Source organism: Antennarius striatus, chromosome 9 (assembly GCF_040054535.1).
Source record: "Antennarius striatus isolate MH-2024 chromosome 9, ASM4005453v1, whole genome shotgun sequence".
Lineage (NCBI taxonomy): Eukaryota > Metazoa > Chordata > Actinopteri > Lophiiformes > Antennariidae > Antennarius > Antennarius striatus.
In genome coordinates, this window is record NC_090784.1 from 20,364,316 (window position 1) to 20,382,934 (window position 18,619).

At 42.1% G+C, this 18,619-nt stretch overlaps 1 protein-coding gene across 1 annotated transcript in view; it reads right to left on the reverse strand.

The window, feature by feature from the left end:
* iglon5 (IgLON family member 5) overlaps positions 1-18,619 on the reverse strand; it is a 95,422-nt gene that overhangs the window by 11,557 nt on the left and 65,246 nt on the right. The window contains exons 2-4 of the mRNA XM_068323820.1: positions 9,195-9,273; positions 5,680-5,912; positions 1,755-1,874 (exon numbers count right to left, since the gene is read on the reverse strand). Coding sequence (XP_068179921.1) covers positions 1,755-1,874; positions 5,680-5,912; positions 9,195-9,273 — 432 coding nt within the window. The remainder of the gene's footprint in view (positions 1-1,754; positions 1,875-5,679; positions 5,913-9,194; positions 9,274-18,619) is intronic.

Genomic DNA, 18,619 nt, shown 5'->3' on the forward strand with positions numbered 1-18,619 from the left:
CAGAAAAACGGTGGCGGCTAAAAACAAAACCAGCATTGTTTGCTTTAATACCAACAATTACTGCGGTAAGAAGAGGCGCTGAGGAATACTGAGTCACGGCACAGTTGGCTATTCCGTTTCTAGCAATTTTCTTGGTTTGTAGTTGACACAACACCACCATTACAGTCGTAATTATAGCTGCCGCGCGAGCACTGACTCGGGACTGGGTATTTTGAGAAAGAAAAAAAAGAAGGGGGTGGGGGGGTGGATGAAAAATGGATGATGAGAACGACAATCAAGGAGGTTCCATCAACCGCCTGGAACAAAACGATCATTTAAACCTTAAAGTCTAGTATCTAATTCCACACAGCAGGATGCACCGTTGTGCAAAGATGTCAGTCTCATGGGTCCCAGGATGGCGATTATTTCCGTCGACTGCGTCACGTGATCGCATCGAGATCCTCCAAGACGGACGCTCATGACAAATACACGAGGGTCTGTCAGGGTCCAGCAGCTGGACCAAAATAATTCAAGACTTGAGATAAAAAATGGATTCATCCACAGACTTCACGTGTTTTAAGCCATGCTCCTGCTCCGACACGCCGGTTTCAAACAAATGAGTCGTTATCAGGGCTTCTACAGAACGATGACACGCCATTTGAATCAGTTGCACTCGCTGCACTCATAACGTTTGGACACCAAGGGCAAGTCATGATCTACTTCATCTACCTGCTCAGTATGCAGCGCGGGTTTAATTTTTTTTTGCAGTCTTTTTCATGAAGTGTTAAACACGTCTTTAGAATTCAGGACGCTCGCCTGGATGGTTCGTAGAGGACAGTTTTGTGCAGCAGCACGGTTTGGCATCAAGAGCCCTCACAAAGAAATAAAAAATGTGGAAGGAGTTTAAACAGTTTGACAGTTTTTGAGAAAATAAAAAACAGTGACGGACTTCCTGGCAGGTCAGCGTACCTACAGGTTCTGCTCAGTTTGTCCTAGAAATTAAAGAAAGACTTGAAGTTACTTCAGATTTTATTCCACAATGTCAGACGAGGATGTACCTACGTGCAAAATTTGTATTATTTGGGTAAATAAATGCCCTGTTGGGGGGTGGTCAGTAGGTGGATGGATGAACAGACAAGGACAATTTGAGGAGGGTCCAGTCCCTGATAAAATAAAATAAAACATGGGATCCTTTAATAAAATTAAACGTGAAATCACACAATCTCCAGAGGCCGTGTCGTGATTAATTGCCTTCCTGGCATTAACGTTGATATAATTGAGCAGAACAGGAATAAACGCCGCACTGATAAAATGATGCATTTTAATTCATCTATCAGGCCCTCACCATCCTGACCACCCTGAACCAGCTCTGATTGCACGCGGCGGCGACGGAGGCTAAAAATAGCTGATGTGCGGCCAAAAGCGGCCGTTGGCATCGTAATGCCAGTTGATTGGGTGGATGAAGACAGATGCCGATGATTACAGGTAGCGCATTGGGGGATAATTATCCATAATGTGTGGATATTTGGGACGAAAAATATTGCGACGCTTGGAAAATGTGAGCGTGGTTTGCAAATGATGACACGGGAACGGCAGATAAAGACGAGGGCTTTGAGCCGAGCGTTAAGCCTCTGAGATATAAAAACAGAAAAGAAATGAACGGGGCGAGAGGTGAATGTGAAAGGGAGAGGGGGTGTGGGGGGGGTGGGATTAAGGCGAAGCTGTGAATGCATCTGTGGATGTGATGGGAAGCAAACAAAGAAGACGGAGCTCACACTTCTGGTCTTTCCAGGTGACGGTGGGCTCGGGCCGACCCACCGCCAGGCAGTAGAGGTTGACGTTCTCGCCTTCGTTCACCAACACGTTTTTGGAGATGTTGACGATCCTGGCCGGCACTGCAACGTAAAGATTCGCCCGCATTAAAATATGACCTCAACAATCACCCTTTTGGTTTCATAAATTATTGATAACGGTGTGGACTTACAGCCTGTTAAGCATAATTCAGAGCGCCCCCGCGCCAAAGACAGGCAGGGCAATCAGCTGATTAATGATCTGTGCTTGAGTGCTCGCTCAACTGTGCAACACTACGCTTGACCGTCTACTTAAAATGCACCGATTTCCAAATGACTCCAAATTGGCATTAAAGTTTTCCATCTCCTGACATCTAATTTGATTTGATCTTAAAAAGAAACAAATTTGTACAAGAGGTAGTAAAGCTTTTTTTCCCCCCACACCCCCTTTTTTCTGTTTCGACTTTTGAAGTGAAGGACCACCTTTGAATTCTGCATTTTTTTATTTTTTTTTTGCCCCAAAGTCACAAAGTGCTACGTGTGTCGTTAGTTTGATAACAAGATGGTGCTTGAATTTAAATGGGCCATTATCATTGTTTTTAATGAGCTTGGCCCTGAGATTGCTTTTTTTTTTTTTTTTTTTTTTTTTGGAGGGGGGTGAGACACATAATGAGAATTCTATTTTTCTCTATCTTGCTTGAGTTGAATACTCGCAGCGATAAAGCGCAGATTGGAGTGGCGGTGAAGCTGCTCCTGCTTGATACGCTGACTTGAGGGTGTAATTATTTTGTGTGATATCAAGCTAGGACTGAAATTGCAGGCAACTTGGAATTAGGTTTGTATGGTCATCTCTGCCAAGCTTTGGACCCTGCAGACAAGGCTTTGGCTGCAATGCAACGTGAAAGCTGTTCGTAAGTGGCTGACATTGTCTCCGCCACCTCTGAGCGGTTTCTGGGTTTTCTGTTGCAGCAGAATGCATCAAATATAACCCGTTAAAAGTTTTTGTTTTCACTCTGCTGGCTATGAATGGAGTCATTCTTCTCTATATGGGACCAAATATACAGGAAAATTGACACCAGCAGAGGTGAAAGTCTGAGATCTGTCCTGTAGGCAGTCCAGCCGTGATGGATCAAGTCACTCAGGATCAGTCAGACTCTCACTCAGTCGCGGTCCAGTGCTGTCAGTTATTTAGTCAGCCGGCTGGATGGCCCCCACTTGTGTGTCACAGACCCTCCTCACACCTCCTCATCTATCTGATCTGCCTAACTTACTCCTTATTATGACAAGTAACCCGAACTGGTGAGACAGAAATGACAAATGAGCTTTGGGCTCAGAGTTCTGGTTATCTGTCATCTGAACTGTGTTTGCTTCAACCTGAAGCAAACGCACACGCACACACTGGGCATTCAAGACATAATTATTTCTGATTCAAATAACCTAAATAATCCGACTCCTAGGAAAGTAATCTGCACTAAAAAATTTAAAAAAAAGAAGTTGTGAATTCAAAACATAAATGAAGAGGAAAAATTCAAATGAAATCTTTCACTTTAAAAATCAACAGTACACAGCACTAAACTTTAATTAAACAATTTAGCAGATGGATTTATTGAAGGATTCGATTATTTTCTGGGCCATAATTGTACTTCCTGTTTCAACCTGGGACCCGCCCACTTGGTTTCCTACCCAATGAAACCAGATGGGGAGGTCCCAGTTTGAAAAGATCTGAGAAGAGTCCAATCAACTCTTTACATAAAGTATTAATGTGGACATCACTTGGATTTTGTGGAGTCTTGGTTTATTGTGATTTATTAGAAACCCAAAGATTGTTGAGACACCACTGAGGAATATATCACCATGTCACCAGCACAATAATTCTACAGAACTTTGAATAACAAGAAGAAAAAAAAATCTTAATAACTTGGTTGTTTCTTCAATGAGGACTCAAGACTGTGAAGGCATTCATATTTGAGAGATGGAAAACTTATTGTTCCTTCGACTGCTCAGAATCCACCCCAAAGGGAGGCCCATAATCAGAATTTAGTTCTTTAGTTTCCACATTTACACACAACTCACATCAACACCAGAAACACTGCGGACATCAATGAATCTGACTTTGAAAGCCAGATCTTTAACCCCATTGATCTGTCTCTAATTGGCATTAACAATGCGGATCCAGACCTAATTCTATTTATTTATTATTTATTATCATTTCATGACTCTAACCACTGTGGTTTTATAATGATATTCAGCTTAATGACTTCTGCATTTCTACGTCTCCTAATATATTCTTTTGTTTTTTATCTGAATGCAAAAAGTTTTCCCAGTAATTATGAAAAAAAGTCATTCATTATTTATCAATATTCAAACATCAGAACACTCATCACAAACATGGATTTACAGATGAGTAAATAAATCTATGAATCTCCAAAATAAAATTTTCTTTTCATTACAAAAGAAAGAATAAATATGCAGGCAGAATATAACTGTTTATTCATGGAGCTTCTGTAGCAGAAATAAGATTATTGTTGGTATTATTTATCACCTTCATGTCAAATATCTAAAACATTTTTTGGCAACTTCAATAACATTTTAACCAATTTTTTATGAGATGGAATCAAGTATAAATTCCTGGATTTACACTTTTTGAATTTGTGAACAAAATGGTTTCAGCTGGTCGTGACAATATTTCTGAGTTTCTTATAAATCTGGTGAATCACTCACATCGAATCTTTTCTGTTTCTGAAAATAGGCATGTCTCAGAGGATGTGAGCTATAAACTAATTAAATCTCTAGAAGCCTTCTTACATGTGTCTCAATCAATTTTATCTTGGCATCTGAGAAAGAATAAATGTAGTTGTGTTTTCACAGGCTATCAAATACTTTTGATTAAATAACCATCAGACTCCAATAGAAGATCTTTATTGTATGAAGATAAAAGGAGACATTTCATTTGTAGTTAGGGTTGCTATAACAATGACAATAATGTACGTAATGATGTCATAGATATTTATAATAGATATGAAGTTCCTCAGGGGCCCGTTCCGGGACTGCTATTAATCCTGATTTACTTGAATAATTTATCTTTACATTAAGAATATTTGCAGATGACACAGCCCTACTTTTCTCTCATATAAATCTAAACTCACTAAGAATGCCAACAATTACTTAAACACCAATTCTTCATGGTTTAGATTAAATTAAATTATCTTTGAACATACAAAAATGTTGTTTCTTTCAAATTCTTTTACTAGATCTGTAACCTGACTGGAGGTGACATCTTATCCGCTTCTTTATTTATCAAACTGCAGCCTCCTCCTGTTTACGACATCAATATTTGTCAAGTATTTCTTTTCATTTACAAAATGAATTCAAGTAAAGGAAATAATCCTGAGTATTTCAAGACCTCTTCCAAAACAAATACCTAGGTCCATTCTCACTCAACTCATCAATCTTTAGATAAGTATATACACACTCATTCATTTTTAGAATTATACTTTTATTGATAGCGTTGTTGCTGATATTATGATACACATTTTATGAGCTCGTTCTTTATGTAGTTGTATTCTGTGTGTATTGCGTTCCTCATACGTCTTGAAGTGTTATTATAGCGGAGGCTTCAAATGAGTCCAGTGGGTTTTTCTGTCTCTCCCTGCACGGCACATTATTTGTCATTCTTGTTATTTGTTGTGTTTATTTTCAAATTCCGCACCCCCCCCCCCCAGAAAAATAAAAATAAAATAAAAACTCTTAACTCGAAGCTGTGTGCAGCACCACAGGTTGATACATATACATTTTTCAGCCACAGTGGCAAAAATCTGCAGAATCCTGATGATGCTGGGACACATCCTGGATGCAGTAATAAATATTCACACACAGCAGACTCCTATTCCGTCTCCCCTCTGCTGCTTACCTTGGACAATGAGGTAGACGTGAAATATGCGGGGAACATTATTGGCCTGGAAGGTGCAAAAGTAGGGCCCCTCGTCGGTGACTTGCACCTTTTCAATGTGGATGGAGAAGTCCCTGTTGTTACTGTTGGCCAGCGTCACGCGCTTGTCCAGCGACCACTTATCCGTCCCCGTGAAAAGGATGTTGGAGCGGTTCAGCCACGCCTTGTGGGTCACCTCCTCATCGATCCGACACCTGCAGGAGAGACGGGGAGCGATCAATAGGTAAGACGCTATATTGCCAAAAGTATTCACTCACCTGCCTTCACATGCATGTGATATTGCTTGATATTGTCCACCTGTTGCCATGGAAGGGATTTGAACACCTAAATTTGAATAGTTTGGGTAGCTGAACAAATACTTTCAACAATATACAGTGGTACCTCTACTTACGAATGTCTCTACATATGAAATTTTCTACTTACGAACGCCTCAATAGGAAAATATTGCCTCTAGTTACAAAAGACATGTCGACTTACGAAAGGTAAAAATACAGTATGGGCTGATACTCGCAGCTCCCACAGGTTCCTGAATGCAACATTCTCATAGCTGCTCTGCCATTGGCTATTACCTAGCATCCTGGCATTCCATTGGCTAAGAGGGACTTCCTCTTAGGAAGGTGTACTGATAATTTTTACGTAAATATATTAACTTTTAGAGTATTCACTATGGACCCCAAGAAAGTGACGGAGAAAAGAGGAAAAGAAAAGACCAAGAAAAGAGTTTTTTTGTCCGTACAAACAAAGCAAGAGATAATAGAAGAGAATGAAAAAGGGATGCGTTTGGTTGATCTCACCAAAGAATATGGCCAAAAATCTACAATCGACACGTTATTAAAACAAAAGGAAGTTTAAGGAGTTTAAGGCATTGTGTGGGTGGTTGGAGAAGTTCAGAAGGAGGACTGGAATTCACTCTGTTGTTCATGGTGGGATAGGAGCGCATGAACCAAAGAGGGCAAAAAACAATGGGGACAGCTGTTAAAAGGTAAATGACCACCATTATTATTCTTTACTCTAGTCTTTGTTTTTTACATTAAGCACAACTCTCATTTATTGTGTAATTAATTAATAGTAACATGTATTTGTTACATGTTTTGATGCATTTTTATGCTTTATAAAACATTTATGTCTGAATTTTGGGGGGCTTGGAACGGATTAGGGCATTTGCATGGAAAACGCGTCTCAACTTACGTAATTTTTACTTACGAAATTTCTTCCGGAACCAATTAATCTCGTAAGTAGAGGTACCACTGTAGTGTGTATACAGTACATACTGTTGCTTTAATGATGTATTTGACATCTGGCCAGAGCTTATGATTAAATCATTTCCAACTAATCAAAGCATTCAGGTACCACATCTTTTATGCTATATGGAAGCATGTGCATTCATTTTCTGTCTGCATAGGATTTTCTTTTCTTTAAACTTCTCCCAAAACAGAACTAATGACTGTGCAACAGTCCTGTGGAAGGTGGCTTACTATAACTGCTTTTGGAAGGTCGTAAAGAATTTTCGTAGTCAGAATATCAGAACATTTGAACATTTATAGCACATTTCTCACTTTGGTTTCTTAGCCTTGCTGTTTGTGTGCCTGTTGCTTTAGAATTCTCTTACTTTGTTATGTCTCTAAGTGAATGAATGTCCTCCAAAATAAACACAATTCACATCCAGAGGTCGTTGCTTGATTCCAGCAGTAGACTCTTGATTTGTGTTAATAAGAACAGGAAAAAGCAAGCAAAATAAAATAATAGCGAACATCCAGACTTGTTGCTAATAAAAAGGCTTCAAAACAGGAACATTTCAAGGTGTGACTTCAGTTCTAGCCTCCCCCACTAGATGTCCTTCCCCAGCTTCAACCAGCAGTGTGGACATTCCCCTGTCCTCCTTACGTTTAATTGATACGACCCGGATTGATGTCAGTATTGACGGATGGTAAATCACCTTCCATGTCAGTCGCTGTGATGTCACAATAAAGTCCAGCTAAGATTAGGGATCTCTTAAAAACAGGCCAGGAGGCACCTGGTCGATGTTCAGGTTGACGCGTGACTCAGGGGGGGGGGGGGGGGGCAAACTGCTTTTAACAGCTTAGAAAATAAAAGGAAAAGAAAGAAGAACAAAACAATTATTTTGATTAAGATTCACTTTGTGGCTGATGGGTTTAAACGAGGAGACAATAGAGTGAAAAATCCCACCATAAAAATTCATTATCTGTGTACAAATGCTCTATTAATCTATTTTTAAAATTAATCACTTCTGTACTGATGATGTTGCTACAGGACTGCAGGCCCAGAGGAAATGAGCACAGACAAAAAAAAAAAAAAAAAACACATCAAATGTGCCTCATCTTAATGGACCGTATCAAAGCTGGCACAACACGCACAACACAACTATTTGTGCCACTTGGGCAAAAGTGATTTTACATGAAAATGGAGTTCAATTATAAAAGTCTTTATTCTTTTGTTTGTAGGCTATCCAGTGCAGACTAAACTTAGACACACATCTGATTACAGAATCTTCTGTTATGCCTCTACTGATGAAGCCAAGAGGGCAGTTCTGTCCTGTGGAAATCAAACCTTCAGAATACTGCAGGCAGGGTTTGAAGCGTTAGTTATTTACATTATTAGATTTACTTCTAGGGGCAAATTGGTGCCTCTAATGGATGTGACAACCAAAGATTTGTCGACAGGAAACATCAAGAAAGACGTGGGAGGACATGTGACTTCAACCTGCATTCCCGATTTCCAATTTTTAGGTGAGATTTGTTCGAGCTCAGATCGCAACACCAACGCTATTAGTCCTCTGGAAGTGGATGTGGGTTTGATTTTCCCCCTTAGCCGTTTGGTGCAAGTCTTTTCCCTGACTCCCACTCCAGCATTTCTTGTCACATCTACGGCTGGCTCTATCAAATAAAACGCAAAAATGTCCACAAAAAAAAAAAAAAAAAAAGCAGCGAACTGAGATTTGTTGATGTTGACAAATGTTGACAGAACTGTGTGTGGCTGTGGAGTATCATGTTTGATTTCAGTTCTTCTATCGAGGGAGGGAAAAAAGGGGGGAGGGGGGGCGAATGTAAGCAGGAAAGAAATATCGACGTGAATTTTTTTTTTTTTTCACATTGTCAAATGAAATCCCATCTACTCAACGGGGGGAATGAAGTTGGCTCCATTCCTGTCGCGACTGGGGGTGTGTGTGTGCAGAGGTATGTTATTTGGATGCAGATGAGAGTCCGCCCACTGACCGGTGCAACCTCATTGTTACGTCTAAAAGGAAATGATCGCAGACAGTCGGGATGACTCAAGCGACATCTGACAGTATTATCATTCAATATGCTATGAGACAGTCAGAGCTGGTAAATATGGCTCTATGTGGGATGCATAATTGAAGTGATATGACAGAGAATTGGCAATTAAAGCAGCATGGATGGGGGGGTGCATGTTTTTTCATGCAGTTAAGTAGGTGCAGGTGGAGGATCAAGTGTTACCTCAAAACAACGCTTTCTCCTTCCAGCACTGTAATGTTGTCCGGTTGGTGTCCGAAATCCGCTCCCTGCACGCCGAACCCTGCCAAGGAAAAGATGTAAGAGGACACCAGTGAGCGCCCAATACTGGTACCAGAAGCTCTGCTGATGTTCATCAATCTGGGGGGGGGGGGGGGGTCAAGCTGCTGGGAGGATCGATTACCTCTCCAAAAAAAAAAAGCTGGGAGGGGAGGACACGCTCTACCTACTCCTTAGTCATTTCTGACAGGAAAGTAATATACATATACTAAACAAAAGAGCGATAATGTCTGCACTGACCCCCCCCACCACCACCACCACCACCATACTTGAATAATGATTTGATTTTACCCCTGCATTCTGGTGGTGGTGTGCACAATCATTGAACAGCACCGATAATGAGCCGAGGGAAGAGGATTCACGCGGAGCCGCCAGAGCGTGAAATGAAGGGACAGCAACTGTAACAGAAGGGATGCTCAACTCGCCCTCCATCACACACTGTCTCTCTCTCTCCATATATATATATATATATATATATATATATATATATATATACACACTCACACACACACAGAGACAGGACATGGTGAGAAAAGCGCAAGCCCACACCAGAAAACAGAAGTACATCCTGATAGAGATTAGCTGAACAGGAAATATGAACTTTTGCGATGTGTTGGAGACACAGGTGAGCGTGAAGTCATTTTGCCAACTTTGCTTTAAAATAGCTGAAAGCCTGGATATGCTGGCAGTGATATTACCAAAAAGCGAGGCAGAGCGTATCCCTGTCTAAGACACCTGGCTCTGCCACAGATCTCTGCCAAATCACAGCAAGACACCAAATACCTCCGTTCGTGTCGTCTCTCTATCTCTGAAAATCTTTCCTCCCCCTGCCTGCAAGATGACCTCAATATCTCAATAGGCATTTTCCCCTGGTCTAGCCTTGAGGTTTAATAAATGGTGACTTTATGAAATGAATCTGCTGCAGTGAAGGGGAGGGCTAAGAAGCACCTCAAGGTTTCTTAAATAGCCGCACAAAGTCAAAGACGTGTTAAGCAAGTCGATTCAGGGGGAATCGTCGGAGAGATTAAACCCGAAAAAGTCAAGGCAATGCGCCACTTAATGGACAGGAAGTGTGCCAGGAAAAAAAAAAAAAGTAGGGTTTTTTTAAATTAAAGACGAGTCTTTGTGAAATCATGGTTTGATTACAAAAAATAATGAGATGAGGTTTAGAATTATAATGAACGCCACGGAATGCTAATCAAAAGATTTCCCAACTGCAAGAGCAGAGAGAAGTGCCAACTACTCTAAATCATAATTTATCATCTTTTTTAAATAAAGACTAATTATGTGTGTTCTCTTTTATCCAGAGTGTTTGCGAACGTAAGGCCCCCGTTTCAGCATTTCCGTTGCGGACGCGCCAGGGTAAACACGAGTCGGGTTCCGTGTTGACGCGTTTATACATTCATGTGTATTATTACTGCATGTGCTGCTTGCGGTTGTGTGTCTTAAGCATCCACGTCTATGTCGCTCATGGGTGTGAACGTGTACGTTTGTTTTCCTGCCGGTGGAGAACAAGAAAAGAGGACAAACTAATGATGCCTCAAAAAAAAGGAAGGCTGACCCTGAGAATCTCCCACTCAAAGCCATAATCGCATTAATGGATGCTGCTGCTGTGCTATCTAGGCCGGCCGAGGATCCCACAACTGGCTCCATTTCTTTCCTTTCTCCATGAAAGCCTTTGTGGGGGGGGGGGGGTGTGCAACGCATTAGCCATCGAGTCCAGTGATCAAAAAGACTGTCACAAGCTTTCGTTCATCTGTCTTTTTTTTTTTTTTTTTTTAGCCGAATAACGCTACATAGCATCGCTGCGCTCACACATCCTGTCTAAGAATCAGACCGTCCTCAGTTCAAGCCCTCAGCTGTTCCCTTTCAAGTGCTCTGTACTCCAACCACTAGACTTTATTTAGGCTAATTCAATTCAGTTCCAAGGCTGGCAAAAGCTTGGAGACGCATGTGACACGCTGCATGTCGCCACTCCACATCAGCAATTACAAACACACACTTAGAGGAAAAAAAAAAAAGATGCTCCCTATCACATAATGTAATGATGAAAAAAAAAAAATTGTGATTGAGTGAATGATGAATGCACACACTGAATGTTCCAAACGGGCCTCTCGCGCTGGTTTACAAAAAAAAACCCAGCAGGGAACTATTCCCATTTCCCTACTCAATTCCCATTTTCACAGCTCGGTCGGCACCTTGCATTCTAAAACCTGTATCACTCTGCCTTCACTCCCAGGCGCCGCACAACACGATAACCGGGTCAACACATTCAGCCCACACCTCTCCTCACACACACACACACACACAAAATCGCAAGGATCAATGGCAAACGCAAACACACTCATCCGAGAGCCAGGACCGGCAGAGATGAATGTTTGTCTGAGTTTCTGTGATGGTAAACACAATAAAGATTCACTTCACATTCAAAAGTGACTTCATCCACACACACACGTGGAAATGCACATGGACGAACGCACACATCTGCAAATGCATCGCATCGCCATCCCTGATTTATGCAAACACCCACAACTATTTTCACTGTGAATGTGCAGCTCTGACCTATCGCTACACGTTAAGGTAGTTTGTGGAAATACGCTGTTTGCGTTGCACGAAAACACAAACAGGATCTCTACCTGTGTTTCTGAGTATCATCTCTGTTCTGAAACAAAACGCTCACGCTCCCTTTTGTTAACCTTCCAAGCAAAACATGGTATTAGAATATATTATATTATTTACTTGACAGATAGACTGCTTTGTCTTGGCACTGATAACATCTGAAATCCTAACAGAGAAGGCGATGAGTGCAGCCCCCGAGGCCTCAGGAACGGCGACTGGCTGCACGCCTGGAACTGATTTGATTTCTGTTTACGCGTGTCATGGATATCTGTGGCGTTATTTCATTTCAATCAGAAGAGACTAATCAAAAGAACAATAAGAATGAGAGATTTGATGTGAGATATTTAAATCCAGGGCGAAGATACGGTATAGCTGTACTGAAAGCGAAGCATCCAGCATGTAGGAAACGTCCACCTTGAGGGAGGACACTGGTGGTGGTGGTGGCGAATGGAGCGTACCGACTTAATAGCTGGATGGCAGCTGAGAGACTTACAAATATTTGGATGAAGGAGAATGTGACAGGTTGTGATAGGATGATAGGGAAGCTCCTTATAAGGCAACATGCTTCCTGGTTAGCTTCATTGCTAAAAGAGCTATCTTACTTTGGAGGAAATCATTGGCCTGATGGACTTACATCTCCAGAGCTACGCTGCTACTCTGATCAGAACTGATCATCGCCTGACAGCATCAACCCAGAGCAACCGGCCTTTTTTAAAAAAAAAAAAAAAATGTATTGGCATTGTGCAAAGGGAAAAAGCAAATGACTTAAAATGCTGTATTTACATGGAATCTCATTGATGAGACAGCGGTGGGTGTAAAACAAGAAAATGTCAACATCATCTGGCTGAATGACAGCATGCGTCCCCCCCCCCCACCCCACCCTTTGATGTAATTCACATTATTTATCCCCGTCCAGGCGATTAATTCAAAATGTTGCCAACCAAACATAACACACATGATCAAACAGAACAATAATGAGCCTCGAGTGCAACCGGCAGCCTGCTATTGCATGGCCAAAAGAACAAAAAAACAACAACAACAAAAAAAATGAAAAGAAAACAGCATCTTCAGCCATCAATTGCAATTTCTGAGCTACTTTTACTTTTATTGATCTTCATCTCAGATTCGTTTATTTCTTTTTGCTTTTCCCACTCCCCTCCCCAATGTCGGTCGGAATGCAGCACCCGCCGGGGAGGGTTTCGGGAGTCTCGCCCATTGACACTCGAGAAGAGACAGTCGCTGCCAACAGCGAAGAATAAACCACCGGCTACTCTACAGACTAAATATGGAAACGCAAAAAAACAATGTAAATCCCAAATGAAAGCCTTATCGCTTCTATACAAATAAGAAAAAAACCCCAAACAAACCATGAAAGAGAATCTCCACAAGCATTCTTTACTCAATAAAATAGACGTTTGTGCAAGAAATCTAAGCGTATGTAAAACCCAACCGAACTGGTCGTGAATGGAGGCGTGATAAATAACCACACTGAGCCTTACTGGTGAAAGCACGGCATCGATCGCTGTTGATGGTTTGCTTACAAGCCTATTGAATTACTCAATTCATTGTCTGCACCAGATTCAATCTGTTCTGGCCACTGGTATCGCTCGTCCTTGATATGACCTACAATTCTGGCACAACTATGGACCCCCCCCCCATCTCCATGCGAAACACATATGCAGTACACACTTGTGCGCCGCCTAAATATCACGCCATTGCCCCTGCTCGGTGTTTTCCCACTGGTCAATGGCCTTTTTAAAGAGAATAAAATTTTATGGACATGCCCGAGGGACCGCACCGACAGGCGGAAGCTGGTAAACACTTAATTCATCGGTACAGCAGTGGTACAGCCACGCAAAGGCATCTGCGAATAAATCTGTATTTATTACTGACCTATGAAAGACATTCAGATAATTCCCTCTACTTGTGGTCCAGCGTTCCGTCCCCCTTTGAGTTCTAGTATATTGTGTCCACTGCAAGACCACTTGCTCAATACTCACGAGACATTTTATGTGACGTGGTCTCTACACTTTTACACGCGCCTGTTTGTAATTGCACTTGCTACAGGCGAGACACTTTTGCGATGAGAGCTCCATTGAGCTGCACAACTTAGCCAGCGTCTTTGTAAACGTTCATCTATTTTACATTGCCCTTGACGATCAAACAAACACAGAGAGGAGGGTAGAGCCGCTTCTGAAAGCCTGATTGGTCTCAAGATGGATAACAGAAGAGACTATAATGAAACCCACAACAATAATCCAGTTTTAACGGAGGCTGCAGAGTTCGTAAATTGAATACAGGAAGAGAAAGGTGTGACACAATGTTGGGAGAGAGAGAATAAGTAGGCTGGGGGGGTGGGACGTAAGGGTGAGGAACACTTGTTCTTCTAATAAGGACTGAAATGATGTGACGCAGCTGTAGAATCCTAACAGTCAAGTTAACTGTAGTAGTAAGAGCAGTGGTGGTGATGGTGGTGTTAATAGTGGCACAAAGATGGATGGAGTTGTGTCAATAGGAAGTGGAGAATAGTGATGCTGATGCAAGGAGCAAAGCAAGGCAAGGACACACCCGCATAATTAACACCGGCATACTGCAGCCAATTAAATATTTACAGAGGCACTTCCCTCCGACACCTTGATGATGAAGGAAGGCAGTCTAAGGATTATCAGATGCCAACAGCCTCAGGCAGGAGACAAGGGGGCTTTGGGGAGGTGGGGGCACCAACACAAACTGGCACAGATATCCCTTTTCTTCCTCGTCTGATACCTTTTTACTCTGAACACATCGAATTTCACCTCAGGTCCATCTCTCTGAAGCCCAATCTACCTATCCTCCTCCCTCTTCCCTTTTCTTATTCACTCCATGAGCCCTTCAGCCCCCCGGTTGATGAAAACTCCCCTCCCGACTCCTTCCACCTTCAGCACCACCTGTCAGGGACGGAGCAATGGGAGAGCGGGTTGAGCGTGATGGGCGAGGAGTGAGAAACCACATGGATGCCTCGCCTAGACAGCGCAACTAGATGGACACACAGGTTGCCCGTTGTTCGCAATTTGCCGGTGAAGCAAAATGGAAGTCAGTGGGATTCCACTTGACAGGAAATGTAAGAAATGTCAGAGAAGTCAGAGCGAATGTTATGTCTGGAATCTGTCTGATAATGTCATCCCCCTTTCCTCCCTGTGAAAAAAGATGTTTTTCCTACTGAGAAATGCAATGTAAAGACAAAAAAAAAAAGTGTGTTTACCTGACTGGTGCTTATCTCAACTTTTGGACTTGTGAGGATTGGTTGTGTTTTTACCGCAGCTTCTTGTCATTAAAAGTCTTACGGCCACAGAACTGCTAACACAGCTTCATCTCACGCATGTGCCAAAGCCATAAGCATTTACAGAAAAGCAGGGCATCACCCCAGGATGTCTTGTCCTCCGCCAAAGATGTGACATCTGCCCTCTTTTATTGTACACATGCTGCATCCACATTTTTTGCCTCTGGTCGCTCAGCCTCCCACTCTCTCCCTCTCTCTCCCTCCCTCCCGTTCAGCATCTCATTCTCTCCCTCCCTTCTCTTCTTCCCATTCGCTAATCCCTCTTCACACATCAATCAATAGAGCACTGCGGAGAGCACGCAGCCATACAGCGCTCAATGCAGCAGTTGTACAACTTCAATGGGCAGCCATGGACCTTTACCACTGATTCAAGCCTGGAAGAAATGGGGAGCGCACTAAAACCAAGGAGAAACCCCACTTTGCTTTATTTTATCCCCCCCATTTTCCTTGGACTGTTGCCTAAACCCCTTAGCACTGTCGAAATCAATACAGTAGTTAAACTGTTACTCCCTTCCCAGTAGTACACACATGCACCCAGCTTACACAAGGCCCAGTAGACCTCTTTAAATACACTCAGTGCACTGGTAATTTGGCAGATTTGCGGGTAAGAGCTGCCACTGATATTAAAGAGAAGCTTTAAATAGTAAAACCCGAGTGGCATTGCATCTCACATGGTCTGGCAATAACATACTTTACAAGCAACTAAAAGGAAGGGAATACGGATAGATAATGTAGCAGCAGCGCGGTCACTTTGATGGCGAGTTGTGAATTAGACATTATGGTGTTATACTCTCGTAAAAGCTCACTGTAAAGTTACAAGCTCCTTTCCCCAAAATTTGGGATGCTGTGTAAAAGCTTAAATAAAAACAGCAGTGAACAAAAACAGGGTGAACCCATTGTCGCTTGTGAACGATTGGGTCTTTTGAGGTCGCTGCTTTACCCAATCATAATTATCCTGATCACCAATTGGGTGGTTTTGAGCATCACATAATTTTTCAAGTCTTTCCAAGAAGACCAGGTCTAGATGGACTCTTTATTCCCAACAATCCCCCAAGAGCACTTGGTGACAGCGGCAATGAAAAAACTGCCTTTTAACAAGCAGAAACCTCGGCCAGATCCAAGACTTGTTGTGGGTGGTCCTCTGCTTTAAAGGACGGCCATCATATTTTAACAAAGACTGACTTTGGTTCTGTTACATTCCAGTAATTGTAAATCATGCTGAGGTTTAACAAAACTCAAATTGCTTACATCTGTGTTGGGTAAAAATCCTCCTCTTTCCCTGCCTTTTAGTTTCTGACACCTTCTCATGTTTCTTGCTGCCTCACCAAATGTTGAATAGCGATGCTTGTCAGCGGGAATGTGTAACGGATCCATGTAGAAATACAGAAATCCATAAGATGCAAATACAGCAGCTCTTCAAAACGAACAAGTGACTCAACGGGGGGCAATTAATAAGAATACGCTCTGTTTCTTTATCACTATAAAAATAACATATGACAATGAGCAAAGCTCTGCATATTAAGTTGAAAATGATGGCATATGGCTGTGGCATGCTGGGAAAATCCACTTGTCAGTGATTTTGCAAGCTGTTTCTGACCTGAAACATCTATTGTGGTTCAGTCACCGCAATTGTTTCCTAACTTTTACCGATGTTAATTTTAGTTTTGAAACAGAATGAACAGCAAAGACATGTGTTGACAACAGTGTCTCCGCATCTCCATTGCCTCCCAATTATAGTTGCTATGGCTGCCAGAGAGTTTTGTAATTTGAAATGCAAACATAAGTGGCTCTAAGCATTTATTGATAGGAGGATTCATGGCCTTGTTTTTCTTGAAAGGATTATCCCGTAATGTGAACGGAAATATAAATAAAGAAGATACAATATGATTATATCACTGAGGGGGTCATTCAACTTGAAATCTATAAGCCATAATATGGAATTACTGCCCAATCTTAAAACATTTATGTCAAAAATAATAAGCAAATACTGAAAAGCTATGAATATGTCATGGCATTCTATATTTCTGTGGTTTATGGGCGTTCTGACAGATGCTGTGAGAGCCAACAAATATTTCCAGCCATGTGTTTAAGCTCAGTCTATAGCTTGCACTCGCATGTGTAAGAGGCTACAATAAAAAATAGCAATTACCAGGCGATAGTGACAGGAGACAAAGGAGCGTAATAGCATAGGGAGCAGTTATTTTTGATAGGACTATCGGTTGTAAAGTGGAGTCAAAAAGAACGAGCCATCAAAAAGTCAGTTGAGTGTTGGGCTGTATGTGTGTGTGAAATGGATGACATGCAACGCAAGCTGCCAGCAGTCATTTATGACATACTTGAAAAAGCTGGACAAATGAGACCAAAAAACCCCCACAAAAAACCAGAGTTTAATGAGCACTTGAGAATCTCTGTCACTGCTGTTAATCTGGACGTTAGCTTACTCGGTTTTCCATTAAAGGCATAAGAAGATGTGACGACAAGTCATTCAGCAAATTCTGAACCTCAAGTCAATATGCAGCTAAATAAAAAAAATCTCATTTGGCTTTTGTTTCATTTATTTCTCCTTTTCGGAAGCATGCATAAGCCTTTAAGGCACTACTACTGACTTGGCTTATTAATTCCCCTCCCTCAACACCATTTATTTCATTCTGATAATAGCATTTATGTGGAAATGTGCAAAATATGTAATAGGCGTACACTCAAAGAGAGTAATAAGAACGGCTAATTGTGATGACTGAATGGAGGGCTATTAGCTGATGTCGGAATCCGCCATACTGATGAGCAATCAACGCATTCTTTGTATGTGCAAAACAATTGGGGGAACAAAATGTTGGCTCATTTTCACATCAACACACACAAACACACACACATATTAGAATACATGTGTGGATCAATGAGTGCGTTGTGAGAACGCGGTCATTTCAAGTTCACCTGGGATACGTCTATCTAAGAGGATGTTGTTCCTCTGTGGGTCTCGCACCGCAGGGGGGTGACAGGAAAGTGAAAGGAGGCGATCCAGGTAAGGGGGGCAGGGGATGACGGTGTTGGGGAAGGGGAAGGGGAAGGGGAAGTATCAGGATGTGAGAGGAGGAGGAGGAAGGTGAGGGCCAGAGCCCAGGAGTAAAGGGCTGTCAAGATAATTCATGGCAGCAGTACTTGCTGCGAAGAACAAAACAGGACTACCGGAGGGAACAGAAATCAGCTAACACCTGCTAAGGAGGCTGTTCCTGAGGGACAGAAGGAGGAGAAAGGAGGAGAAAGGAAGCAGGAGGAATGGTGCAGTGCTCTAAAGATGATGCCGGCGAACGCTAACCAACTAGAAACCAATGCGAGTGTTTCCAGGCGCACAGGCAAGAGTGAAAACCTGCATGTTTGCAAGCTTGTGCAAATCTGTTTACTCTGTGCACGCTTG